At 41.1% G+C, this 26,778-nt stretch overlaps 4 protein-coding genes, 1 long non-coding RNA gene and 1 pseudogene across 7 annotated transcripts; 3 read left to right on the top strand and 3 right to left on the bottom strand.

Annotated features, from left to right (window-relative positions):
- The first annotated feature begins 3,024 nt into the window (after positions 1-3,024).
- Positions 3,025-3,822, top strand: LOC137734387 (uncharacterized). Its single transcript, XM_068473664.2, has 2 exons — positions 3,025-3,287; positions 3,363-3,822. Exons 1-2 carry the CDS (start codon positions 3,025-3,027, stop codon positions 3,820-3,822), a joined length of 723 nt encoding a protein of 240 aa, XP_068329765.2.
- Positions 3,823-6,021: 2,199 nt separating this feature from the next.
- On the top strand, positions 6,022-6,923 carry LOC148695890 (uncharacterized; annotated as a pseudogene).
- Positions 6,924-8,452: 1,529 nt separating this feature from the next.
- Positions 8,453-13,778, top strand: LOC137735338 (putative pectate lyase 18). The gene is made up of 4 exons (XM_068474757.2): positions 8,453-9,278; positions 9,618-10,518; positions 11,057-11,262; positions 13,466-13,778. Exons 1-4 carry the CDS (start codon positions 9,142-9,144, stop codon positions 13,722-13,724), a joined length of 1,503 nt encoding a protein of 500 aa, XP_068330858.2. The 5' UTR covers positions 8,453-9,141; the 3' UTR covers positions 13,725-13,778.
- On the bottom strand, positions 8,530-11,057 carry LOC148695891 (uncharacterized). The gene is made up of 2 exons (XR_015964030.1): positions 10,878-11,057; positions 8,530-10,706 (listed from the first exon to the last, which is right to left on the bottom strand). It is a non-coding gene; the product is annotated as an uncharacterized LOC148695891 (long non-coding RNA).
- A 1,151-nt stretch (positions 13,779-14,929) lies between the features above and the next one.
- Positions 14,930-18,084, bottom strand: LOC137735339 (serine/threonine protein phosphatase 2A 57 kDa regulatory subunit B' alpha isoform-like). The gene is made up of 2 exons (XM_068474758.2): positions 16,578-18,084; positions 14,930-15,510 (listed from the first exon to the last, which is right to left on the bottom strand). Exons 1-2 carry the CDS (start codon positions 17,619-17,621, stop codon positions 15,184-15,186), a joined length of 1,371 nt encoding a protein of 456 aa, XP_068330859.2. The 5' UTR covers positions 17,622-18,084; the 3' UTR covers positions 14,930-15,183.
- Positions 18,085-18,215: 131 nt separating this feature from the next.
- Positions 18,216-26,325, bottom strand: LOC137735227 (uncharacterized). Of its 3 annotated transcripts, none has more exons than XR_011068622.2 (18): positions 26,018-26,325; positions 24,818-25,068; positions 24,525-24,680; positions 24,237-24,395; positions 24,071-24,154; positions 23,767-23,834; positions 23,075-23,680; positions 22,928-22,979; positions 22,703-22,858; positions 22,444-22,587; positions 22,249-22,345; positions 22,015-22,164; positions 21,860-21,914; positions 21,703-21,764; positions 21,340-21,445; positions 21,174-21,217; positions 18,589-21,075; positions 18,216-18,427 (listed from the first exon to the last, which is right to left on the bottom strand). XR_011068622.2 is itself a non-coding variant. In XM_088696546.1 (18 exons), the coding sequence occupies exons 1-18, from the start codon at positions 26,190-26,192 to the stop codon at positions 18,770-18,772; spliced, it is 4,629 nt and encodes a 1,542-aa protein (XP_088552672.1). In that variant the 5' UTR covers positions 26,193-26,325; the 3' UTR covers positions 18,465-18,769. The 3 variants fall into 3 exon arrangements, 2 of the variants coding, with proteins under 2 accessions (XP_088552672.1, XP_068330736.2); XM_088696546.1 differs by lacking the exon at positions 18,216-18,427 and having other exon boundaries at positions 18,465-18,846; positions 18,889-21,075; XM_068474635.2 differs by lacking the exon at positions 18,216-18,427 and having other exon boundaries at positions 18,465-21,075.
- Between the last annotated feature and the right edge of the window lie 453 nt (positions 26,326-26,778).

The following is a 26,778-nucleotide window of genomic DNA, read 5'->3' on the forward strand; positions in this document are numbered from 1 at the left end:
ATACAATGAACCAGTGATATAGGTTGACTATAAAATAATAAAAAAAAAAATTATAAATGGGGTTTGGAACAGAAGAGCAAAAAATAGCAAAAAAAAGAAGAAAAAAAAAAAGAAATAATTAAAGATATAATTAAAAATTTAATTTTTATAATAAATCTTATCAATAAATAATACTTAGTGATAATAAAATAATTCCAAATTTAAGGAATTGGACTTATTTTAAGAAACTGGAGTATTCATGTGGTTAAAAAAATTGAACTTATATCAAGTTTCCCCTAAATAAAACTATTCATAAAATTGTGAAAAATCTAAATACAATATACGCAATAATCTACCTATTGATAGAAAGTAAAAATATTGTCTACTTTGATATTTTGAATTTAATCGCTTAGAACATCTCCTACAAATCTTGTTAAGAAATAGTAGTCCCTCTATTTGAAAAAGGGTGATGTTATCCACATATCCATCTTTACCTTGAGTAATGCTAGATAGACTAAATTTGGAGATTAAATTTGTAAACTAAATGATGTGTCACCAATAAGAAATAAGCGCGTTGATCAACACTTAAAGTAATAATCCAATCATCAACTTATATATTATTTAGTTTACAAAATTTAATCTCCCTAGCCCTTCCTCTCACACATCTCTCTCAATTTCCGGTTGTCAAGTCGAATAAATTGAAAAAGATCAATGAACAAAAAATTAACAAGAATGTGTGAGAGGTAAAAGTCATATTAACTTATTCCCCTAGAAATGCTATTACTTCGTTTATAGTTGATTTGTGCAAATAAAGTTGAATAATTTAATTTTGAGGTTATCCAACTTAGTAGCAAAAACACCTGGAGGAAAAGAAAAGATTTTAGGAAATTTTATTCGAACCTTATTTTGTATCAATACACCTAATCTTTACATATTCTTGACAAAAAAAAAAAAAAAATCTTTAGATTCTCACATTCTATTTTATTTATTCAATATTGTCTTTTTACCTATGACTAAACCAGAAATTATTTAGCAGGTGGATTAAGATAAAATTATTACTACGAAATCAAATGCTCAATTTTCTATAATTTGTTACCACCATAAGGTTGTATAATAGTGTTGACCCTAAAAATTACAAAGCCTACATGGAGCACAAGTCGAGTAACTAATGAGCTAACTACGTCATTCGGTTGATGCGGGGCGTGCCAACTCATCGGCCGAGCTCGGCCGAGGAGTAAAATTTGTTGATGTTGCGTTGAGCGCACTACTGACTTCTTGATCTTGCAATTACGACCGAGGAAGGAACACGTCTCGGCCTTCGGGTTCTCGAGCCTGAAGACAAGGCTACTAGTTCTGCAAAGTTCACGAATTGTCCGTGCCAGATTCGGTCACGGTGATTATATTCGTAAAAGTATACGCACGTCGAACCGACTCCAAACTACACAGACACACGTACTCAAAAAAGATGTATGTCTTGATGGTAAATGTGGTTCGGCTGTCAGAATGCCGAACTCTGAAACTCACTTGGCGTTCAATGTGCCGAATGTAGTAACTTGTAACACCTTATTTCGCCGAGAAGGCTAATAAGATGACCTCTGCCCATAAGGATTCGGAAACCCTTCTCGACCGAGACTTTAATAGGTAACCAGTCGGCTTCAACACAGTGCTGTTTATCCAAACTGAAGGTGGTCCTCGGTCTGTTGATTCTACGGTAACAGTGCTATTTATCCAAACTGAAGATGTTCGCCGGTTCCCTTCACAGTGTTGTTTATCCAAACTGAAGGTGTGTTGGCGGAAAAAGAAAATAAAAAATCTCAAGATGTTTGAGAGGTTTGCGTAGAGCAATTGTGTGTTGAATTGGAGGGGGCTTAAATGATGCACTCTGCTCTTTATTTATAGCAACAAATCCTCCTTAAGATCGAGTTGAAACCATATTCGGACTAAGACTTCTTATTCTGATCCAACCTTATCCTGACCAATCTTACTCCTATTAGGACTTTGAACTCACCCCCCTTTTCAGGCTGTATTCATTTCCGGCCAAAAATCCTCATTGCATTAGGATCCCAAATGTACTAGGACTTCGACCCATCTGCTCTTGTCCAAATCACTCATTCTTGCAATAGGACTCCACCGCCTTAACTGAGTGGCTTAGGACCACCAGACAGCCCATAGTACATTTGAAAAAGCTTTGGGCCGAATATAAACCTACGCTAGGCCCAATAATATTATTTTGGGACCAAACAAATAGTAAACCTGAAAATATTGTCTCCTTACCCATAACAGAGCCAGAAATTATTTAGCGGGTGGATTAAGCTAAAATTATTACTACGGAATCAAATGCTCAATTTTCTATAATTTGTTGCCTACATAAGGTTGTATAATAGTAAACCTGAAAATAATAATTTAAAACAAGAAAATTATAATCTGTTTTATAAGCTTCTGGCCTTCAAAATTTTCAAATGAATAAAATAAGAAACCGTGTGTGGTCTAAAACTTTTAATTTATTACTATTAAATTTTAGTATAGCATTCCTAAAGTTCAAAATTTTCATTTGCTAGGTGAACTATGACAATTAAAAATAGCCCAAAATAATTAGTTTTTTTTTTTTTTTTGAACAAACAATATTATCTACACTAAGACCATCTCTACCCTTGGGCTAAAATTCAAATTTTTTACCCCAGAAACAGTTTTTCTGCTTCAACCCTTCTGGCCTAAAATTTTAGTTTGGCTAGGCTAATTTTTTTTTCTTAAATTAACTTAAAAAAAAAATTATGTAGACCATTGTAAATTAATTTTATGAACATATTAATCTAAAAATATTTAAATTCTCATAAATATTGAAAAATCACTAAATCTTTCCACAAAGCAAGCCTTCAACTTTCACCAAACTTTCAACTTTCACCAACCGTTCAACTTTCACTATATAAACACATGTTCAATATCGATTGATCACACCATCTTTCAACCTTCAATCATCCTCTATATTCACCAATCTTTCAACTTTCAAAGTGTTTTTATTTCCTAAAAATCCTCAATATCTCATCAATGGATGATAGAAGAAGGCGTATCAGGGCAATGCAGATGACACAATACCAAGCAAGCTTTGACATTGAGGATGCAGAAATGATCAACGCAGAAGCTGAACTTGCAAACTCGCTTATGCAATATGAGCATCATGCCGAATCTAGCTATCGTGGTTCTGTCACGGGGCGTTCATTTGTGCAGTGTGATAGAGAAGAGTGTCATGACCGAGTGATGAAATATTATTTCATCGAGCGTTTGAGATTTCTTGCTCATGATTTTCGGAGGCAGTTTTGGATGAGAATATAACTTTTTGAAAGCATCTTGAACGTAATTGTCAATCATGACCACTACTTTACAAGGAAGATAGATGTTGTAGGCCGACAAAGTCTATCACCTCATCAGAAGTTCACATTTGCATTTCGGATGCTAACTAATGGGTGGTCTGTAGACTCGATTGATGAGTATTGCCGACTTGCAGAGACTACTGCTATTAAGAACCTGAAACGCTTCTATGGGGCAATTCAAGCCATATATGGAGCCACACAGCTTCCCAAGCCAAATCGTGAAGACTTAAAAAGGCTTATGCGCAAGGCAGATAAAAGAGGCTTCCTTGGCATGGTAAATGGTAATAGGTATGAGCTAGGTTACTACTTAACTGATTGTATTTATCCTAGTTGGTTTGCCTTTGTCAAAAGTTTTTCTCATCCTAATACTGCAAAGAAATTATTTTCGCAAAGGCAAGAGTCTTACAGGAAGGATGTGGAGAAAGCGTTCGGGATCTTACAAGCTCGATGGGCCATTGTTAGAGGGCCTGCATGACTTTGGTATACCAAAGACCTCCATTCAATCATGATGACGTGCATAATTTTGCCCAACTGGATTATGGAAGATGAGTACATTGAAATTGAAAAAGATTTAGACGAAGATGTGGATGATGACCAACCAACGCATGCGAGAGTTATTGCAAGAGATGTTGAATATCTTGCTGCAACCACATATGAGACCCCGATAGGATATGGTCACATTGAGTGAGTATATGAGACGTTTAAATAGAATTCAAGCTCCTCAAGGTCATGACACACTTCACAAGGATTTGGTTGAGCATGTATGGCGCCAAGAAGGTGAACGTTGATGATGTTGGTTGAGCATTTATGTAATAATTTTAAGTGTACTATGTTGGTATTTTCTACTAATAAATTTAAGTGTCCTCTTATGCAAAATATTTTATCTAGTACGTTGGATAAATTATTGGATGGAGGTTGAATTATTGAAGGCATCTATTCTACATCAAAGTGTGGAATAATAAGTACAATAATTATTGAAGGCATTTAGATTAATAGAAACAATAATTAATAAGCCATAAATTTAATACACACGACAATTAATAAAGTACATAAACTTTATACAAACGACAATTAATAAACCACATAAACTTAATACAACCGATAATTCATACACTACATAAACTTAATAATGATATCCACCATCTTGACTTGGTGATGGACTTGGGATATAGGATTGAGATGATTCATCATCTTGAAATATACTCCTTATGGCATACTTTCGCAAAATTTCCTTTTGCTTACCATGTAAGAACTTCTTCCTCTCTGGAGTGTCTTTGTCGAGGTCCTCCATCATGAAAATTAATCTTGCTCCCTATCCCCTTCTTCCTTCATTTGCAAATGCATTCGGGCTGCTTCTTCTTGGTGAGAGCTATGGGTTTCTCTCAATCTTGCAATTCCGGTAGCAATGTGTCCACTCAACGAATCTTGGGACTTCCTTTTTCTCTTTGCTTCCTTTTGCTTATCTTTTCCCGGGGGCCTTGCAAAAGAAGGAGTTGGGGGTCATTTCATTGACACCTTCATTGATACCTTCATTTTTGACATTTGTCAGTGTGGCTTCACGTTGAAATAATCTTCCCCATTGTTGGTCCGCATCGGTTCCCCACTTTAGATAATCCTTGAGGACGTCGCAAGTATGTTGCAACTTAAAAACTTGATTTTTTGGTATTACTCTTGTCTTGTAAATTTCTAATGCTTTGTCACCCTATGCAAAAAATACATAAAAACAATTAGTTGCAAAATAATATTATGTACATGACAAATAAAATATCAAGAAAAAAACTCACAATTTATTTGGCACTCCTTCCACTAGTCATGCCAACCACGGCTCTCTCCAAGCTTCCATTCCATAAAGTGCATGCTTTGTTGATAGTCTTCCACCGATCGTAAGCAACATTACCATCCATCGCGCCACCATTGCAATTTTCATAAAACTTTTCAATGATTTTATCCCACAAAACCTTTTTATTTTGATTCGTGCCAATTGCACCATCTTCGCTAACAACCCATACCAAGCATAAAGCAACATCTTCCTCACAGGTCCAATTACGACCTCTAATATGCTCTCTTGCCATGTTGAACAATTTGGAAATGGAAAGAAATGGTAGAAAGAAAAATTGGAAGAATTGTAGGAGAAAATTGAGTTTTGTGTGGATGTTTGAACATATACATAGGTATTTATAGAGTTTTTGGGTGAATTTTGAGTTAAATAATTTTTTTAATTATTTTAGCCGTTGGATTTAAATTTGGGCCGTTAAATCTTTTTTTTAACTCATTTTTAATTTTTAATTTTTAATTTTTTTTTTTTACCATTAGATTTGATTATATTCTATTTCAGCCGTTGGATTCAATGTATTTTAAAATAACATTTTAAAAAAAAACCCAAAATTTGAATCTGGACCGTTGGATCCACCAACGGTACAAAAATGCCAGCCGTTGGATGCAAAAAAGAGCCGTTGGGCTCTGGGTTGTGGCAGATAGCGGCCTTGACAATGGACCCCCCTGTCGGGCGCTGAAGGCTCACAGGCCGCGTGGGGCGAGTGAACTAGGGCTGGGCACGGGCCGGGCCGGGCCCAATTTTGAAGGAACCGGACCGGACCTAAGTTCAAAGGGAACGGGCCGGGCCGGGCCGGGGATTACATTTTTTAAATTAAGAACCGGACATTACCCGGCCCGGTTGAAACGGGCCGGTTCGGGCCGGGTCCACGGGTCCTTTTTTTTTTTTTTTTTTTTTTTTTTTCTTTTCTTCAGAAAATCACTACAGCTTCTGATCGCCATATCCATGGAGGTGAAGCTCCATCAGAAGGAAGACGGCCCACGAGTTCTCAAGGTCCTAGAAGCTCTAAAACAAGCCTCCCACGAGCTACAGACCCACCTGATTCCCCACTCAAACTCATCCTCCGCCATTAACGCCCTCCTCGAGCTCGAGACCGAGTCCGACAACATCCTCTCCCGGGACCCACAACTCTCCGCCCTCTCCCAACACCTCGCCACCCTTAAAACCCTCGTCGAATCCCTCCGCCAGTCCAGCGGCCACCTCAGCATCCGCTCCTTGCTTACTCGCTGCTGCTCGACTCACTGCCTCTCCAAACTCGCCCGGTCTATCGAGTCCGAAATTCAAGCGTGGATCGACCGCGAGTGCTTACATAGCTTGACGCGAGCTCTGGAAGAAGACCCAATTCGCGACGAGGACGAGTTGATCGAACTACTGACTCAGTTCGAGGACCGAGTTGCGCAGGGGTTCAACCATGAGTTGCAAGATTTGATCTTGAAGTCCAAAGTTGTCACCTCGCTCGAGTCAGTTCTGTGCGAGTCGACTCGGTCATCGAAGCGAGTCAAAGAACACACTGCTTTCGCCATTGCAGCTCTGATCAAGTTCAATCAATCGGTCGGCCGACGATCAGCTCTCTGATAAAAATCGCGTCTCCGAACGCGATCAGAGTACTCTGCGCGCTCGTCAGGCTGATCAAATCGCCGCTCGTCGACGAGATCGAGTTCAACGGAGAACTACCCCAGATCATAAGCTTCCTGAATTCCGAAGATTTGGAAATGCGAGTGATGGCTATGGTCTGCGTGTAGCTAGTACTCATGAGGTCGAGGCGTTCGAAGAACAAAACGATGTCAGGTGGACTTTTTCTAATAAATTTCTTCACAGAGAGCATAATCTTCTTATTTCTGCGGAAATTACCAGTACATGAAGGCAAAAAACCAGGGGTATCGATGATAGTTTGCTTGGGAGTCTGGCAGGCAGATACAGAGTGATTAGATTAAATCAACGGAAATTTGGAAGGTGGAAACGGTTCGTACCCGCCCCGCCCCGTTTCTCAGCAATTAGGACCCGTCCCGCCCCGCAAATGACATGGACCCGACCCGCCCCGCCCCGTTTCAGAATTTTAAAAACAGGATCCGCCCCGTACCCGCCCCGAATCGCTTGGACCCGCCCCTACCCGCGGGTCCAGGCCCCGTTTGCCCAGCCCTAGAGTGAACAGGTCGAGAGTGGGGTAATTTTGGGCAAGTCCACGTGTTTGTGGGCTAAATCTTGGGAGAGGTATTTGGCCTTGGTTTGGCATTTAGCTTTTAGCCCAAAGATTTGGCTTGGGTTGGGTTGGGTTTTGGGGAGGGGGGAGGGAGGGAGGGAGGGAATAAGTGGGGTATTTTGGCTTTTAGCCCAGGGTTGGGTGTAGTCTAATGGACAAGGACTCTCTTTTATTATTATTTTTTTCCTTCCTTTCCCACCCCTCTTGTTTGAATGCTCAAGATTTCATCATTGTAAGGAGCAAAAAAAATAAAAGGGGAAACTTGATATAAGTCCAATTTTTTGAGTCAATCGTAGGAATAGTCCAGTTTATTAAAATAAATCTAATTTGTTATATTTAATTATTTAATTATTAATAGTTATCTGTTCAATGATAAGATTTATTATAAAAATCAAATTTCTTCCCAATTATCTCTTTGCTTATTTCTTTTTATTTATCTTTTTGTTATTTCTCGTTCTTCCTCCTGCTTTAAACCCCATTTATAGATTTTATTTTTAATTTTTATAATCAACCTATATCACAGGTTAATTATATTTATCTACCTATATGATAGATTCTTTTTTTATAATCAACCTGTCACAGATTAATGTGTCTTGCTTGTAGGTCTGTTATGTTTTTTCTACCTTTTAATTAGGTTTCATATCTCACGTTTAGGTATTATATGCATTCATATATTTGTTACTTGAGTTAGGATATAATGTTTTGCAGATAAATTTATGTTATTATATTAGTTTTTTAGTTATAAGATATTAAATATATTTTTTTAGAGTTGGAAAATGCATAATATTAGAAAATTTTAATTGATTTTTAATATTTTTAGAAAATATAAAATGAGTATAAAAGAAATAAAAATATATAATTAGATAATTAGATTCATTCCTAAAAACACTCTAGATTTTTGGACTTTGATTTAAAAACCCAAAAATAAAAAAAAAAAAAGTAGAGAGAGAACAAAAAAAAACTGGGAGAGAGGGAGGAGGGATGGAGCGAGGGAAAAAAGAGGGGCGGAGAACCGAGATAATCCATCCTATAACGGCAGCCGCGGCGCCTCCGTTTTTCACCCGGCAACAAAAAGAAAATTACTGAAAGCCTGCAAATCTTTTATTTTTGGTAAAAAAAAAGCCTGCAAAGTTTTAATCAACTGCTAATTAACCGGCAAAATCTTTTCTAATCACATCACCAAAAGCGGAAACGGTTCTTGTCTACACTCGAACCCGAAAGAGGTTATAATTTACATCTCAGGAATAAAACATTCATAACTTTCAGCAAAGAATCTTAATCCCAGCACAAACTCTAAATTTCGGATAAGCTCTCACCCTAGATTAGCATACAAGGTAAGAATGTGAGTGACTGAAAGAGTGCAAGGCAGATTTCTTGAGAGAGAGAGAAAGAGAGACTTCCTCACTTTCTCTCTCCTACTCCTCCTCCTCCTCCGGCCTCCAGGGCTGTCCCTAAAGCCAACGGCAGCAGCCAACCTTCCTTTCAACCCTAGAAGAAAAGTTACCACATTTCCCCCAATTTAATAATTTTAATCAAGTTTTTCCCTTAATCCAATCATTGTTTATTATATAAACCCACATCACATTTCCCCAAATTTGCAGCTTCCGAAGTTGTTTTTGTTACTGGGAGGCAGCCAAGCCAAGCAAGCAAGACAGCTTCCTCTAATCCTCCTCCAAAGGAAGAGTCTTGCACACAGATGCAATAAAACCCCAACAACAAACAAACCATCCAAATCCAATCCCCCTCATTATTGTTCAACAATGCTTCTTCCTACCACCTGCATTCTCTTAATTTGTTTCTCTCTATCCCTTCTCTCTAAAGCTTCTTCGTCCTCCTTGAACCTCACCCTCCCTCACCAGCACCCAGACCCTGATGCTGTTGCTCATGAAGTTCAAAGGTTGGAACCCTAATTGCTGCCCCAAAATTACTCAAATCCCCATCTGGGCTCTGCTCATTTTCGATTTTGCAAACTGGGTTTTGCTCATTTTTATTTATTTTGCAAAAAGGGTTCGTCTTGGCTCCCCATTTTTCAGCTAAAACCCCCGTCTGGGTTTGGTACATTTTGGTGTTTAATGCTCTGGCACACTCTGTTTTCAAAAATCCCATCTGGGTTTTTCACAAATCATGCATTTTGAGCTGTTAGACCAAAAACCCCAATCTGGGTTCAGCTAATTTTTTCTGCATTTTACCTCATTTTCCCACTAACCAAACAGGGCACTCTGTTTTTTGTGTTCAGGAGAGTCAATGCGTCTGTTTCCAGGCGCCAAATGCTGTCCATTGATGTCAAGGACCAAAGCCAGTGCCTCAGCGGTAACCCAATCGACGACTGCTGGCGCTGCGAGGACTGGAGCAACAACCGCCAAAAGCTCGCCGATTGCGGCATTGGGTTCGGCATGGAAGCCTTGGGGGGCAAAGGGGGCCTGATCTACATAGTCACCGACTCCTCCGATTCCAACCCGGCGAACCCAACTCCGGGCACGCTCCGCCACGCCGTCATCCAAACCGAGCCCCTCTGGATCATCTTCTCCGCCGACATGACCATCAAGCTCAAATACGAGCTCATTGTCAACAGCTTCAAAACCATCGACGGCCGCGGCGTCAACGTCCACGTCACCGGCGGTGGATGCATAACCCTCCAGTACGTCTCCAACATCATCATCCACAACATCCACGTGCACCACTGCAAGCCCGCCGGCAACACCAACATCGCCTCCAGCCCCACCCACGTTGGCTGGCGCGGCAAATCGGACGGCGACGGCATCTCCCTCTTCGGCGCTCGCAAAATCTGGATCGACCACTGCTCCCTCTCGTTCTGCGCCGACGGACTGATCGACGCCATCATGGGGTCCACCGGAATCACGATTTCCAACAACTACTTCGCCCACCACGACGAGGTGATGCTATTGGGCCACGACGACAAGTACCTGCCGGACAGCGGGATGCAGGTGACGATTGCGTTTAACCACTTCGGTGTGGCGCTGGTGCAGCGTATGCCGCGGTGCAGACGGGGGTACATCCACGTGGTGAACAACGACTTCACGCGGTGGGAGATGTATGCCATCGGCGGTAGCGCTAACCCCACCATCAACAGCCAGGGGAACCGCTACACTGCTCCTCAGGACGAGAACGCCAAGGAGGTAAGAATTGTAATTTTTGTTAAGTTCGTGTCTTTTTTATTTTTACGTTCGGATTAGAGGGAAAATTGAAAAAGGTTAGCATGATTGTTTCATGATTTTGGGAATTGGTTCTTTGGCGGGCCCAGTGGGCGGCGCGTTGGGTTGTTGTAGTCACGCGCTTCCAGCTGGCATAGGTTGTCCCTTTATGCCTACATGTCAAATGGGAAAAAGGGGTTACATGGGATATAAATCATCCCACTTGCACTGGCGTTTAATTTGCATACTTGAATAAAATGCATAATAATCCGATTAATTTGTAATATCGTCGCAAATGTTTTTGATGTACATAAAAATGAGTTTAGGGTGAGAAAAGGTTTTACCTTTGCATGTGTGATTGTTTGAAAGTGAAAAGGGCATATTGGACATTATAAGAAGCTACTGACAGAGACAGTAGTGCCTGACAGTGAGCATGCGTAGGTAGCTGTTGATTTGGTATGACCTTGTGAGAGTCAAAAGACCAAATTGGTTATGATATTTTTGCTCGCGCGTGCTTGCACAGGTGACAAAGCGCGTGGACACGAACGAGGGCGACTGGTCTGACTGGAATTGGAGGACGGCGGGGGACATCATGGTAAATGGCGCGTTTTTCGTGCCGTCCGGCGCGGGAATGAGCACTCAGTACGCCAAGGCCTCAAGCATCGAGCCCAAGTCCGTTGCTCTCATCGAACGAATCACAGCCAACGCCGGTGTTTTCGGTGACCCAAGGTACGTAAAATTACCACAACACCCTTCCCCTCTTTACTTTCTCAACCGTACTACCTGCCACATTAACTGTCATACGAAAATATTTAAGTCGAAAGAAAATTTGGACAAAATGACCAAAGTACCCTTGCATTGCATGATAATTTCTTACTGGGTGGCTTTTTTGGGTGGGAAGCACTTTTGTTAGATGTCTTTCTATTACACACTTACAAGTTAAAATGGTTCTCATCAAAGCACTTAAAAAGGACTATGAGAACAATTTTGCATTAAAAAAGCGTTTTTAGTTATCCGAAAACGATTTTTATTATTGGTAGTATAGTTAGGTGGAAATGAAAAGAGTGGGAAAATGGAGTTGGGTTTTGTATGGCTGCACGTGATCACGAGGGGACCATTGGGAATCTAGCTGCATTAGCAGCCTTACAGTTGTTTGAGCTGTCTAAGTCCTAGTGTTGCCCGTTGTCTTTCCACTTCTACTTTTCTGCTTGGCAAAAAGCACCCAATGCACTATTCCCATTAATTACACAGCTTATTGAATTACAAATCTGTTATGCTTCCAAAGAGGAAATTACAAATCTGCTTTTGCTTAATTTAAAACAATTAAGCTGTGACCTTGGGATTATATGCAAGTATGTCCGCCCACTCTCGTTTTTGTCATTTGATGCTTTCTAGGCTTCTTGGGCGTTTGACCTTCTCAAAAGACCATCTTATTTTACAAACCAACAAATGGTGCAACTGATAAAGTGTATGAAAAAAAACATCCCATTTTACTACGAGAAATGCTAAGAGGATTCTCTCTTGATTTTCTAGCATATTTTATTTAACGTTGATTTACGTTCCAGCATTATAAAATGTTATGCAAAAAATATAAGATGTCAGAGAGTCCATAAAAAATCTTATTTTTGAGTCTTCTTAGCATTTTTCTTTTACTACTGGTCGGGAAGTGATTTTTCACTACTATTACCATTTGCTCTCTCTCTGTACTCCATTTGTTTAAGCCTCTTAATTGAATAAATTAAAATTAAAGCAGAACTTAGGACAAATGAGAAAACGGGAGTGTTAAAATCACTAATTTATTAACTATTTCGGGATCAACTGAATACCAAAAATGCCCTTGTGCTTGAGATGTAGTTACATTGGGGAGGGATAGGTTTGTCTTTGTGGGGGGAAAAGGTCGGTGCAACATTGTCAACAACTAATAAAGAGTGTCCCCATTAGAAGAAGCTTGTGAGATGTTTGGATTAGTGTGAGTGTAAGTGTGTAAACAGGAGGAAAAGTACTAAAGTTTTGCATGTGGAGCCTTCTTGTTTTTGTGATGGCTTGTGCTGTAGGAGGCCCAGGTTTGGCCATGGCTTCCTGTGCTCCGCATTGGGAAGGTGACTCACATATTCCCATCATCTGCTTTTCAGCCAGCAAGTGTATGGCCCCGCCCCTGCATTTTATTTTGCTATTGGGTCCACTCCTGTGATTTCATAATAATCAAATCCAGATATGGACAACTTGCCCATGCATTGGACCCCAGGTCCTGAGTCTTGACTGATTCTTAACTTTGATGCCATTCAGTCCTTTTAGTTTTCAGATTAGATTACTCTATAGGGTTTTTGTAGAATACTCTTCTTTAGTTTATTAAATCCGACGCTCGGAAATTGAGAGGGGTGTATGAGAAGTAAAAATGAATGTCTGGACGACATTACTGATCAACGAGTCGGAACAACCCAAGTCCATGAGCCATTCATTGAGAAAAATAATTATTGACGAACGCTGGCATAACGATCTCCAGCTAGCTGTTTGTACTACTTTCGCCGAAGATTGCTTCCAATTCTGTCAAAATTTCAGTAGATTTCTTATCTGACTTTTCCTCGGATTGTTTCTTTGCTGCATTGTTTTCCAATCCTTTATCCCAAAACGGCTAAAGCAATTCCAACAACTTGAGAAAGGGCTTGCCAAACTAGGAAAGCTCCCCCCACAGCCCCTTCCCAATCTTAGATTGTTTACTGGTGAAGGCTAACGACAGTCATCCTCATACACGTTAGGCAACTGTTCATGATCTTCTCAGACGTTGCTACATCTTAAAACTTGTTGCAGATTGTTAATTGTTTAGGGTTTATTTTCATGGACTCTTCTGTTGCACCAAATATCACCATTCATGTCCTTTTATTATTCGTTTACTTATCTGGTTGTAACTTTCAACCCTGTTGTCATGTTGTAGGGAAAGCAGTCGCGTAACAAGCCCTGATGACGGGACCATCACCGACGGCGGCAGCACCACCAGTGGCAGTGGAGGATCGAACGGCAAGGGCAATGACGATGATTATTTCGGAATGATATTTGGGAACGGTGCTGGACCAAGCTCTTCATCATCTTCAAGCACAATATTCTTGTGTCTCTTAATTATTTTTATTTTGTACGTTACCACTAATCATGGTGGCACCCTTTTATCTTTACCCTTATTATTAACATTATTATAAAATTCAAACAAAACAAATTTGGGACAAAAATTTCCCAAATTGTTTGATTGCTTCTGTGGTCCCCACACATGCTTTTATTTATCTGCATTATTATAGGTTTCTTGTTCCTTAAGATGACATAATTTTGGGTTTTGCACACTATCAAGTGAGTGAGGTGGTTTTTGAGTGTGTTTTTGACTTTGAAAGATCATGTTTTGGATGTTTTGATTGGTTGAGATTGGTAGGTTTAGGTTTATCGAGGAGAGAAACTTGAGTAGGAGGATCGATCACGTTGTCCGCAGGTCACTTCTCACAAAAGGTATAAATTTATCAACCAGATCGTTTACAGGGCACTTTCCTCATAATAAATAGAACCCATTGTAGTTTAGTTCATGCGACTCCACGATAGTCTCACTCAATGTGAGATTTATTATAGTCAGGCTGCTCTACTGAAGTTTCTTCCTTGATGGAGACGATGTCGGAAAGAAAAGAGAAGGAGAAAATTATGGGGAGAATCATAGGATAGGATATGGTTGGTCGAGACGGCATTTTCGGATGGCAAGTCAAATTCAGGGGCTTCTCTTTTTTGTTTTTTTTTGCATCATCAACCAACTATTGTTGAATTTTGAGTGCTTCTTCGAGTGATAATAATGTAGTTTAACATGGCATGTTTCTTCCTTCGAATCTCTCTTATCTTGAGAGCGCCCGCCCCCCTCCCCCTTTTATCCTCTTCTGTTCTTTTAAGCTAAAATCTAAAAGTGCTTCTATGAGTGCTTTTTTCACATTCGTGCACAGTGCTTATTCTACCTTTATGAATTGTGGCCTAGTAAACCAAAATCTAAAAGTGCTTCGATTGCTTTTTTTTAACATTCGTGCAAATGCTTACGATACTTCTGTGAATTGTGTGCTAGTAAAACAAGGAAACAGAAACTGAAGAAAAACGTTTTACATAGCAAGGTTTATTTGAAAGCCGGAAATGGTGTGGTGCTCCTACCTCTAATCGCAGAGCATTTTTCAAACACATTCCACGGCAAAGATTCTGAGTCTAGCCTTCTCTGTTCATTGCCCTCGACAACGAAGGAAGAAAAAATAAGGCCAAAGTGGTGAGTTTCGTACTGCATGCATTCCCAGAAAGCCACTGCGATAATCGTTAAGAAAATTGAACAAAAATACATTTATAAGCTTGTCAAAGAACACGAAATCACCGAGTAATTTGACCCAGAGAATGAACACAGCCTAAGGTAGAAAATGTATAATCAAAAGAAAGTATGCACATAGCTTTTCCCTTTTGGGAAGAATGGAAAACAATGGCAAAATCTTTGCAAGCATTCACAATCTGCCATCAGTCATTTCACCTTGTTACAATATATTTTCCTCCGTTACGGATTATCTGTAGGCTTGGAAGGACTTCAACATTGCAATAAGTTGGAAAAAAAACCATCTAAGTAGAAAATTTGAAATATTTATGTCCTATATTTAGTTAATTAACCAAGACCATATCCTCACCGCCTGCATTTGCCGCCACTGCTTCTATTCTCTTCCAAGTCAATTCCCGCTGCTCTTCCAATTCTCTAGTCCTGTTCTCTCTCTCTAAGTATTGCTGTTGGCACTCTGCAAACAATTCTGTGTCCATTTCCTGGAACATCCTTCGGACGTTTCCTGTCAATCCATGGATTACTTGGTTCCAGTGACCTTCCGTATTCTTGTCTAACGCTTCAAAGACTAACGGTAATATCACATTACGGTTCTGAGAAATTAAAGTTACAATGTGCTCACTGTTCCACAAGTAAAGAGCTCGTTCAGCAACCTGCCACACATGTTTACATTAGAAACACTTCTCAAACAGAACCAGAAACACTTCTCAGTTAAGCTTTCTACTTCATTGCCAAGAGATATTTTGTTATGTGATGACAAGTAAGATGCATGTACCAATAGATTCCGATCCAAAATTAGTGGTAATACAACAATGCGGTAACTTTATCGATTAAAGGAGAAAAAATGTGAAACTATAGACACTGCCTAGCTGTTATGAAAACTCAGGACCAAGCAAAGGTATTTGTTGGCTAAACTGTCCTTAACCCTCTTTGGGGACAACAGTTTTTGCTTTAAAAAAAGTACTCTAATTTATAATTGGAGTGTTATACTCAAATTTCAAACCCATTATTCTCCAATCATCTATAAATAAACCCTTCACAATCCAAACTTTAGAAGGAAAAAAACACCAATTTGATTAATAGAAGGGCCCAATCATGATAAGTAGTTTATACAAAGGCTAGAAAATTACAAGCATGCCATCAAATTTAAAACCAAGCCCAATGCCCCACTTTTACAAACCTAAGTAAAACACCTTTGGAATGGCCCAATCATGATAAGCAGTTCATGTACGTTGCAGAGGTGGATGATTATCAGCCTAACACTGCCAGCAAGCTACACACAGCTATGTATAGACACCCAAAACCTGCTGTCCAAAAGACTGGCACGTGTGTACCATAAGAAATTAAAACACTATTGGGAGATCACCAACTTGGAATGACATACACATCGAAGGAATCATTCCCATTCGGTTTAGGTTCAATCAGTCCCGGGTGACAATGGAAGAGGGCAAGGGAAACCATCAAACAGTAATCAGCATACAATGAACAGGTAATTCTCTATCAACTTATTAACTTATTTCATAGTATCCGATGTAATTAATTAATGACACATTTTGATCACATTTATCTCAACAATGTTAGAGAGATTACTGATGAAAATAACAACATTCCAAAACCAAAATGCCCTCTAAAGATAAAGATGCTTTTGAAACGCAAAAAGCAATTAAATGATATCTACCATGCTACTTGTGTAAAAGGAAACAGTGTCTTTGGCATTCACCTGGAAATGAGGGCTATTAAGACAGCGTCCAATCTGTCTAAAAAGCGGAAGCATACATCTTTGAAACTCGTCAGCCTGTGTAGCCTGCAAAACGTCTTCCAACTCTGCGAGAAACAGAACCTCCTTTTGACAATTGGTGACCGGCCAATACTTCAATAACCCCTTGATCACCGGTTCGGCCAACTTAGAATCCTTGTCTACAAACTGTATGATACAATAGGCCAACTGGTAATGATACGCAGATATGGACTTGGGTTTGTGCAGGGGAATAAGTGCCCTAATTAGGAACAGCTTATGCTCCTCTTTCATCGGCAACGCAAAGCCGTTTATTATACTCCCTAGAATCTCCAACAACTCACCAATCCCATAATGCTTCTGTGTCTCGAATATAAACCTATAAAACACATTGTTCATGGCCTTCCTAATAAAGGGTCTATGAACCATGAACTTCCCATAAATCCTATGCAAAAGGGTTTTCAAATACTCGCGTTCCCGGGGATCCTCCGAATCGAACAACTCCATTAACCTCAGCACAAATACATGATCAATGTAACGCTTGGCAACTTTAGCATCGGTTTCAGGGGAGGCAATGTACCTTAACAAGAGTTCATAGACAATTTGGAGGTGGGGCCAGGAGGGTTCCTGATAAGGTTCATCCTCGTCCGGTTCGACTAGGTCCGATGACGGCGGCAGGCACCGGAAGATGTTGATGGACACCATGCGGATGAGCTCCTCTTGTATTGGACCGGTGAGCTTGCAGGAACCGGAGTCGATGAAGTCGACGAGCTCCATTAGGGTTTGGCGCTTGAGCTCCTTCTCCCCAACAGATTTGAGGGAGCTGGAGAAGTCGCAGCAGAAAGAGCAAAGCTGGAGCTTTTTGAGGAGGAGGGCCGGGCGGTCCGAAACGGCGGCGTCTCGGAAGAGAGGGAGAGTTTCCATGGGTGGAGAGAGAGCGGCGAGTAGTGACTCGGGGTCGAACTCGGAATCCGTGGAATCGGGTTTTGGGGATTTGCGGTGGCCGCGTTTTATAATTTTGGTGAGCATTTTTTTTTTTTTTTTTGGGTAGGGAATTTTGGGAAGGGATAAGGAGGACCTAGGAGACTGGAATGGAGAGGAAAGTTAGGGTTTTGGGGAAGGGATAAGGAGGGATTTGGGGGGAGAGGGATTGGGGATTGGAAATCATTTGGGTGTACGGGAGGTGGGAAAATTTGCAGAGAAAGTGTGGGAAAGTTTGGAGAGTGGAGTGTGATTGAGGAAGTAGTTTATGGTCACTCTTGTTCCAACTGGGGGAGTAAAGCTAGACCATATATGGAAAGTTATTTGACTTTCTGTCTAAATATCTCGTTTTATTTGGAAATTTTACTAAAATATCAACTACCTCAGTGTTTTTTTCTTTCTCCTTGGACGTGTACAAAAGTTTAGAGGTCATTTGCCGTGTTTTTAAATTATCAAAATCGTTTTTAGAAAAAATATTTTTGAATTCTAAAAACATTTGAAATGTTTTTTTTTTTTTTTTTTTTTTCAAAATTAACTTGTATTTTTACCAAGATTTAGTTTAAAAAAAGATTTTCTTCAAAAATTTTCTCTAAAAATGTCTCCAGTCGTTTAAACGTTCTTCCCAAACGAGCACTTACTACGTGTTTCTTTAAATTTTCCAAGTCTTTACTAAGAGATTCTAACACGTCAAGTCACCTTATATACAGGATATAGCCACATAATAAGAATAGAGAGATTTTGCCTTATCGCCGAGTGTGTATATCACCAGAAAACATGTTTGTACAACCACACCCCCATGCGTGAGATGATGGAGAACTGCAAGAGGTGATGGTTGGAGCGCGAAAATCATTTCCCTGGAAAATAAGGTAAAGCAAAAAATTTGGAAGCATATTTGTCAAACAGATTAAGAGACTTTTCATAAAGGAGGAGCAGAGATCCAACATTTTTACTGCCAAAATACCAAATCCTCATTAGTAACTTGAAAATAAGAAGGAAAAAGAAGGTGAAAAATTACCACATCAAAAGGCATCATCACCCTGGATCCATGTTTCGACAGATTGGAAGCAACAAGGATGGCCCACAAAACCAACATACAGGATTACTGAAAAGAGTTCGGTTTGATTCATAGAAAAACCCGATTAAATTAGGCAAAAGCTCCAGCAGCAGCAGAAGGCAGTAAGAGTACGATTGCTGGTTTAACCACTGTTGGGGCACTCCCTTGCGAAATGGCCGGACTGTCCACACTTGTAGCAGCCACCGGAAGCACCACCGCCTCCACCACCGCTATGGCTGCCACCACCATAGCCTCCACCGCCCTGGGAGCAGTCCCTCGCCATGTGCCCAGACTCACCACACTTGTAGCAAGCACCACTGCTACCACCTCCACCGCCCTGGGGGCACTCCCTAGCCATGTGCCCTGACTCACCACACTTGAAGCAAGCACCACTGCCGCCACCTCCACCACTACGGCTGCCACCACCATAGCTTCCACCGCCCTGGGAGCAATCCCTCGCCATGTGCCCCGACTCACCACACTTGTAGCAAGCACCACCACCGCCTCCACCACCACTGCGGTTGCCACCACAATAGCCCCCACCGCCCTGGGAGCAGTCCCTTGCCATGTGCCCGGACTCACCGCACTTGAAGCAAGCACCACCTCCACCACCCTGGGGGCACTCCCTCGACATGTGCCCGGCCTCACCACATTTGAAGCAAGCACCACCTTTACCGCCTCCACCGCCCTGGGGGCATTCCCTGGACATGTGCCCAGACTCACCACACTTGAAGCAAGCACCACCTTTACCGCCTCCACCGCCTTGGGGGCACTCCCTCGACATGTGCCCAGACTCACCACACTTGAAGCAAGCACCACCTTTACCGCCTCCACCACCCTGGGGGCACTCCCTTGACATGTGCCCAGACTCACCACACTTGAAGCAAGCACCACCTTTACCGCCTCCACCGCCCTGGGGGCACTCCCTCGACATGTGCCCGGACTCACCACATTTGAAGCAAGCACCACTGCCCCCGCCTCCACCTCTACCCCCAAAACCCCCTCTACGCCCACCATCTCCAAAACCCCGTCCACCTCTCCCACCACTTGAATCCTCAGGTTGGTCTACATTCCCACCATCTGTTGAATTCCAACCGCTTTTACTGCCCCAACTAGATTTCTGATTTGCATCACCAGATCCTGAGTTCCAACTACTTTTTTTGCCCCAAGTTGAATCCTGGTTCCCACCAGTGTCATCAAATCCAGATTTCCAATCACTTTTCTTCCCCCAACTAGAATCTTGATTGCCACCAGTCTCACTAGATTGAGAATTCCAGGTACTCTTCTTCCCCCAACTAGAATCAAGATTTCCACCAGTGTCACCAGATCCAGAGTTCGAGTTGATTGTCTTGCCCCATGTAGAATCCTGGTTCCCACCTGAGGAAGTAGATCCGATGTTCCCATCACTTTTCTTACCCCAACTAGATTCTTGATTGCCACCAGTCTCACTAGATCCTGAGTTCCAAGTGCCTTTTTGGCCCCATTTAGAAACCTGATCTCCCCCTCCACCACTTGACCCACCTTGCCAAGCTTTAGTTTGACCCCAGCCTGATGATTGATCTCCCCCTCCACCACTTTGTTCTTCATTGGTGGCAGATCCTTTGCCCCACTTGCCTCCGTTGTTCCCCACTCCGCCAGTGGTTACATCAGCTTGTTTACCCCATGAAGACCCTCCAGTTTGTTTACCCCATGAATCTCCAGCTGGCTTACCCCAAGAAGAACTGCCATCTTGCTTACCCTCTGTTGAACCGCCACCTGCCTTACCCCAGCTTCCAGTCTGAACATTTTCAACTGGTACTGAACTTTTCCACCCTGCATCGCCAGCACTTGATTCATCTTTACTGCTCCAGTTCCCTGTGGCTTTATTCTGAGGCTTACCCCAAGCAGGCCCATCACTACTGACTGCATTTCCTTTGTCCCAAGATTTCTGTTGACCCCACCCACGACTTGAAATATCCCCAGATGGTACATCAGAATTCTTTCCCCATGATCCTGCTTCAACAACATTTTTACCTTTGCCCCATGAATCCAGTTGACTCGTCCCAGCAAGTTCAGCCTTCTGCCCCCAAGAGCCACTTCTTCCCCAGTCAGCACCTTGATCATTGTTATGTGGGGCACTGCTGTCACCCCCAGTTTTAACACTTGATTTCCCCCATGAGTCGCTTTTTCCCCAGCCAGTGCCTTGATCATTGTTATCTGCTGGTGCACTGCTGTCGACCCCAATTTTAGCACTTGATTTTCCCCAAGTGTCTCTTTTTCCCCAGCCAGCACCTTGATCATTGGTATCTGGTGCACTACTGTCACCATCACTTTTGGCACTTGATTTTCCCCAAGCGTCACTTTTTCCCCAGCCAGCACCTTGATTGTTGTTATCTGCTGCTGCTGCTGCTGCACCCCAGGACGAACCTGTACTTGGAGCTGCTTTGCTCCCCCAAGAAGTATCATCATCTACAGGTTATGAAAAGAAAATAAATGAAGCATCTTTGCCGAAAAAAGCACTGATCATCAAAGACGTTGATATCATTAAACTTCCGAACCGAACATACCTTTTTTAACATCATTAATAGGATTTGCACTAGCCCAAGAATTACTGCAAGAAAGTGGCCATCAGCCTCAGATTATACACAAAGAAACATGGTAAAAAAACATATCAAATAAACAAACAGAAAAACTACGTTTTGTAAAAATATAAGACAAATTTTGTTGGGTTACCTTTCACCAGATGCCCCTCCAGCATTCCACCCACCACCCCCGGCTGATGCCCCTCCAGCATTCCACCCATCACCCCCAGCAGATACCCCAGCTCCATTTGTCCAGTCTTCAAATATAACAAGCACCATAGGTCACATTTTTAAGGGTCAAAAACAAAATATCTGAATACAACAGTGCTCTTTCCATATATGCGGCATGTTATGTTGACTACATTGATAACCAACTGAATGCGGTCAAGATTAATAACTTTAACAGTATACCATGTCAAATTGTCCGGAATAGAGAAACATTGCCCCATATATAGCTTTAAGATAAAACTAAAGTATGGAATGGAAGTAGAAATTGCTTCCAGAAGATTCATACCATTAGAGCCTCCTTCCGTTCCGAGCAAATCAAATGGTTTTAAACTGGACTCCGGATCCTCACTTTACAGAGAAAGAGGACATTAGCAGACTTATTGAAAAGACAATTAAGTAATGAAAAGCTTGGCATAAATGATGAATTGACTAAAAATAATTACCTAATCAGCACACTAGAACTCTTTCCACGAACTTCAGAAATATGCTCTTTTGTAACTGCATAACGATGAAAGAACAAAATTATGACAGATGTAGAATTGCATTCACTGATCAACCAGCCAAACTCCATGCAGTAATCAAAATGATATTGACCAACCTGTGAGAACCTTTTGCTGAGAATCAAGCTTAACAGTAATATCAGCACGGCGTATAGCCAAGATTCGACAGAGGTATCCCTTCAACGGACCGACACGGATTCTTACAGTTTGACCAATTGAGAACATTCCATCTTTATCACCCTGATTGACTGCATTAAATAATTAATCAGGAGGCAGAAAACTTGATATTAACAATTGAAAACTTAAATCACAGCATTAGCACTGATACATACAGTTACTATCCCTTTCTTGCCATGGCTTTTTTGGCGATAGCGGGGATTTAGGAGACGACATGAAATCTCCAAAACCCAGAGCACCTGAGTCCCCATCCTGAATGAGAGAGAAATATCATTACCAACACCTTCTTGCTAATATGTAATATACCGTACAAGAGTACTCAAGGAACACAAAAAAAAAAAGCTTCCTACCTTTTCTTTGCTAGAATCAATGTAAAGCTTAACTTTCTCACACATTTGGGATTTTGAGCAAAAATAACCACCATTTGCTGTCTCGTTCTCATCATACAAGAATATGGTGCCTCTATATATTTGCTTAACAATACCCTGCCTACCCTGCAAAATTGGGACAAACTAGTGTAAATACTCCAGACTATGGAGGCATATGTACAGTGTACCTCAGTAAACTCTTTTTCAAGTACTAAGATAATGATCTCAGGTTGTGTCAAACCTCCAAAGGTCCTTCCGACACTTTGACAGTATCACTAACGCATATGGCCTTCATGTGCCTATCTAATGCCGTAAATTTCATATCAGAAAGAACATTCTTTAACTCACGCTTCTGAACCATCAGCACAATAGGTCCTTCCACTCCCTCTTTCAGAATCTAGGACACACATTATAGAGTGTTAGTACGCATTTTAAATCATCTGAGGAAACAAGCTAGATTTTGTACCTTGTAACTATCATCTTTCTCCATGCCTATTACAAGACCAAAATCTTTCCGGCTGCAAAAGAAATCATGACCAGTAAAAATCATTTTGATGTACATAAGCAGTTCATGGAAGGTCACCAAGGTCACATAAGTTCATACAGGACTCACCCAAAACAAACAAGATCATACAGTTCAAAACCACTCCCACCAGAACCTGAAGAACCCCTGCCTTTCCCCATAGACGTTGATGAGTCCTCTCCCTTCCCCATTGAACCTGACGAACCCTCTCCTTTCCCCTTAGACCCAGATGAACCCTCTCCTTTCCCCATAGACTGCGATGAGCCCTCTCCTTTCCCCATAGGTCCTGATGAACCCTCTCCTTTCCCCAAAGACCCTGATGAGCCCTCTCCTTTCCCCATAGACCCTGATGAGCCCTCTCCTTTCCCCATAGACCCTGATGAACCCCCTCCTTTCCCCATAGAACCCGATGAACCCTCTCCTTTACCACCACCTTCTTCAATTTTGATGGTCCGCCTTTTCTTTTCTGTTGTACCATAAAGTTCTGTAAGCCAGTCCTCGTCCTCATTTTTGGTGTTCTCAGAAGGCTTGAATTTCAGTAGTTCCTCTTCTGATGGCAGAACACCCCAGAAGCTTAATGAATCTATTGATACTTTTTTGTACAAATATCCATCCTTGAACATCAGACCATCAAGAAACTCAAACTTCATGCCACTTTCACGATCAGTCCTGTACTGAATGAGAGGGCGGAACTCCCTACACACAAAATAAATAAATAAATAAATATTAGATCAGAAACTAGCATGAAATAATGAACTACCAGCCAATGATCTGTGTCATACTCGAGTTCGTTTGAGCTGATCAATCTCGGGGCAGGAGCAGGCCTTTTCTTTCTAGTACCTCCTCCACCCTATAGAGTGAAAGGAATCAAACACATACAGAATCTTAAATCGTATTCAGATTCAAAATAAAATCTGCATAGCAAAGTTGCAGATACACAAAGACATCACATATCCAAAACCAATTAAACAAGCATTAGAGGAAAGAGTATTGATGACAATGAACCCGTTACCAACAAACAGGAAGAGGAAAGCATGTGATAAAGAAACTCAAACAACAAACAGAAACAGGAAAGATAGTTCTTACAAATTTTGCAGCCATTGCTTGAAGATCAATTCTGGGGATCAGCTTTAAGGTTGCTCTTTTTCGTAAATCGTTCACAAACACAACCTACAGAAACAAAATCCAGATAGGGGAAACAAGTGTCAACCGTTAAAGCAACCCAACCAACCCAACTTGGGACAAATTATACCTGTGCCAAATCACCCTTGTAGTTCCCATTCTTCACACGGGCCCACATGCCCGCAGTAATTCCATTGGATTTAGTCCGAGGAGACAGCAAATGAGAAACTTCATTATTTGGAACTGGCATTACTCGGGAAGGGTATATACTACAAATTCCTTTACATGCCTAAGAAAATCAATGATGGTTCAGATATTAGTAAATTAAGATTAAGAATAGTATTGCCCAAACAAGAAACTTTTCCTGTATTGACTAATAAAAAGATCAACTTTCTACAACATCCAAAGAAACGATCACCTCATTAATATCAGACTGCTTGTCAGCTTCAACGAAAACAAAACCCTTGATGTGCTCAACAGCAAATGCAGAAACAATCTGTAGTTTGGTACCTAGTGATCGGAAGTCAACAAACTTTTGCATCATACAGAAAGCTGAATGCCTCTCACGTCCAACCTACAGCCCAAAACATTTGACTGAGAAATGATTGTGGTTCTTTATAGAAGAAGAAAAAAAGAGAGAGTCGTTTGGAGCTATTTCAGAACTTTTCTACCCAGAAAAAAAAATATGTAACATAACATTCAATGTCATACCATGCATTTTACTTTCCAGATGACTGGATCCTTAACAGTAGGCAGAACATTTCCATCAATCGACCTTTTGTTCTCATAATTATCTTCAGCATAGGGTACATAGCTAGAACCACTCCTGTATCGTTCTTCCATCATTTTTTCAAATTCTTCACCATCCAGATCCTCCTCCTTAGGAACGAATGGAAGGTTATGTGCTTTCCCTGGGTCATTCTGGGCTACAGGTTCTGTTTCAAATTCTTCATCCATAAAATCTGCAATCAATCATTTCAAAAGAAACTTCCACTGTAAACACAGATTTCATAGGTGAAATGCAGAGACTCATTTATCATGGTACTTTTTTTGCACACCTAAGACATATATTCCATGACTAGTCATAACTAACCCTGTACAATTACGCCAAAATTTCACCATCTACCGCAAAAGTGCAGCTTGTTTTGATGGACTTCACGATGTGGGAACAGACGCTTGTTATAACCGTTTTTTTTTTTTTTTTTTTTTTTGGTCAAATGATAGATTTGTTTTTTTTTTTTTTTTTTTTTTTGTCAAACGATAGATTTTGTTAGATTAGCTACCAACAGGGTTTGAACCCACGCCGTCATGCAAGGGCTCAACACCTTTCCACCACTTTGGTAAAGGGCCACTTGCCAAACGATAGATATGTTAGATTAGGGAGTCAATGGGGTTCAAACCCACATCGTGGTGCAAGGGAAACACTCCTGTGGTAGAGGGCCACTTGCGTCACTTATCATAACCATCACCAACCCAAAAATGTAGTTTAGATGTCCCATATAACACAGCATGCAACTGCAATAGTGCATACTGAACAACATCAGCACAACAATGTCCAAATGAACATAAGTTTCATTGTATGAAATTGGTATCGACCCAATGAAATTGAAGAAAGTCTCTCAAAACCATTTTACATTATGGTCAACAAACAAGTTTAAGAAATTAAACAACCCCACTATACACATCAAAAATAAATTGATCAATAAACTTTATAAAAAATTGAACCTCCACCAAGCAACCACAAAAGCCAGAAATTCAAACATACAAAGGAAAACGCATAAAAATTAATAAAGATAAACCTGTCAACATGCACAAAGGAAGCTAAAAAAAAATACCCATTTCAAAAACCCTAGAAATCCGAAACCAGATGGAAAATGCGCGATCCAAAACGAAGTCAGAAACAGAATATACCGTCATCGAAGTCACTGTCGATTCCGTCGTCGGATTCGGCAGCGGCGTCTTCGAAGAATCTGAGGACGCCGGGGTTGCTCCTCTTCCGGCCACCACCGGACTTGTCGTCGTCGTGCTTGCGCTTGCCGCCGGAGAATCCACCTCCGGTGGCGATCCCCTTTCCCTTCGACGCCATCACAATGTGAGGTTTCTGAGAACGATTGCCTCAATCTCACATGCAGCGAGAGAGAGAGAGAGAGAGAGAGAGAGAGAGAGAGAGAAGTTTCAGTCTTTGGTGCCACTGCTGACAGGTGAATCGGGCCTCAAAGTTCTCAGCTTTTTTATGTGTAGGTGGCCGGTGGGGAAATAGAAAGTGTTTGCGATTTTACACTTCTGTCCTTCGTTTGTACGCTTTTTGACGGCTTTGGCGTGGTCGTTGGCAAGTGGGTGTTAACGTCAAATCAGTTTATGCTTGGTGAAATGATGGAAAGAAGGTTTTGGTGACATGTTCTTGCTACAAATTTGGAATTTTCTTTTTTTCTTCCTAAATTTCTATTTTGAAAAGAACAAAATGTTTTGTTGAAAATTCATCAGTCACTTTTGTTTTTATCCAATCAGATTTGGATACGTGTCTAAATCATTGAAATTATAAACACAAGCTAGACACTATTTAAATCTAATTAGGTGAGAGTAGAAGTTGTGGATGCAAATTTCTTCCTCTTTACTCTTGGACAAAATTGCATCTACAAAACAAATAACATCTTCGGTCAAGGCCAAGAGTC

The sequence above is a fragment of the Pyrus communis genome, chromosome 7 (genome assembly GCF_041283825.1).
Source record: "Pyrus communis isolate YQ-2024b chromosome 7, ASM4128382v1, whole genome shotgun sequence".
Lineage (NCBI taxonomy): Eukaryota > Viridiplantae > Streptophyta > Magnoliopsida > Rosales > Rosaceae > Pyrus > Pyrus communis.

What these genes read in the sequence shown, in the direction of transcription:
- LOC137734387 (XM_068473664.2), top strand. Translation starts at nt 3,025, where the DNA reads ATGGATGATAGAAGAAGGCGTATCAGGGCAATGCAGATGACACAATAC. An exon ending in CTTGCTCATGATTTTCGGAG is followed by an intron (nt 3,288 to 3,362) that starts GCAGTTTTGGAT and finishes CTACTTTACAAG; the next exon opens with GAAGATAGATGTTGTAGGCC.
- LOC137735338 (XM_068474757.2), top strand. Translation starts at nt 9,142, where the DNA reads ATGCTTCTTCCTACCACCTGCATTCTCTTAATTTGTTTCTCTCTATCC. An exon ending in AGGACGAGAACGCCAAGGAG is followed by an intron (nt 10,519 to 11,056) that starts GTAAGAATTGTA and finishes GTGCTTGCACAG; the next exon opens with GTGACAAAGCGCGTGGACAC. An exon ending in GGTGTTTTCGGTGACCCAAG is followed by an intron (nt 11,263 to 13,465) that starts GTACGTAAAATT and finishes GTCATGTTGTAG; the next exon opens with GGAAAGCAGTCGCGTAACAA.
- LOC137735339 (XM_068474758.2), bottom strand. Translation starts at nt 17,621, where the DNA reads ATGCTCACCAAAATTATAAAACGCGGCCACCGCAAATCCCCAAAACCC. An exon ending in TTAATAGCCCTCATTTCCAG is followed by an intron (nt 15,511 to 16,577) that starts GTGAATGCCAAA and finishes CATGTGTGGCAG; the next exon opens with GTTGCTGAACGAGCTCTTTA.
- LOC137735227 (XM_068474635.2), bottom strand. Translation starts at nt 26,192, where the DNA reads ATGGCGTCGAAGGGAAAGGGGATCGCCACCGGAGGTGGATTCTCCGGC. An exon ending in ATCAGCTCAAACGAACTCGA is followed by an intron (nt 23,681 to 23,766) that starts GTATGACACAGA and finishes TTTTGTGTGTAG; the next exon opens with GGAGTTCCGCCCTCTCATTC. An exon ending in GGAGGGGCATCTGGTGAAAG is followed by an intron (nt 21,218 to 21,339) that starts GTAACCCAACAA and finishes ACTTTCTTGCAG; the next exon opens with TAATTCTTGGGCTAGTGCAA.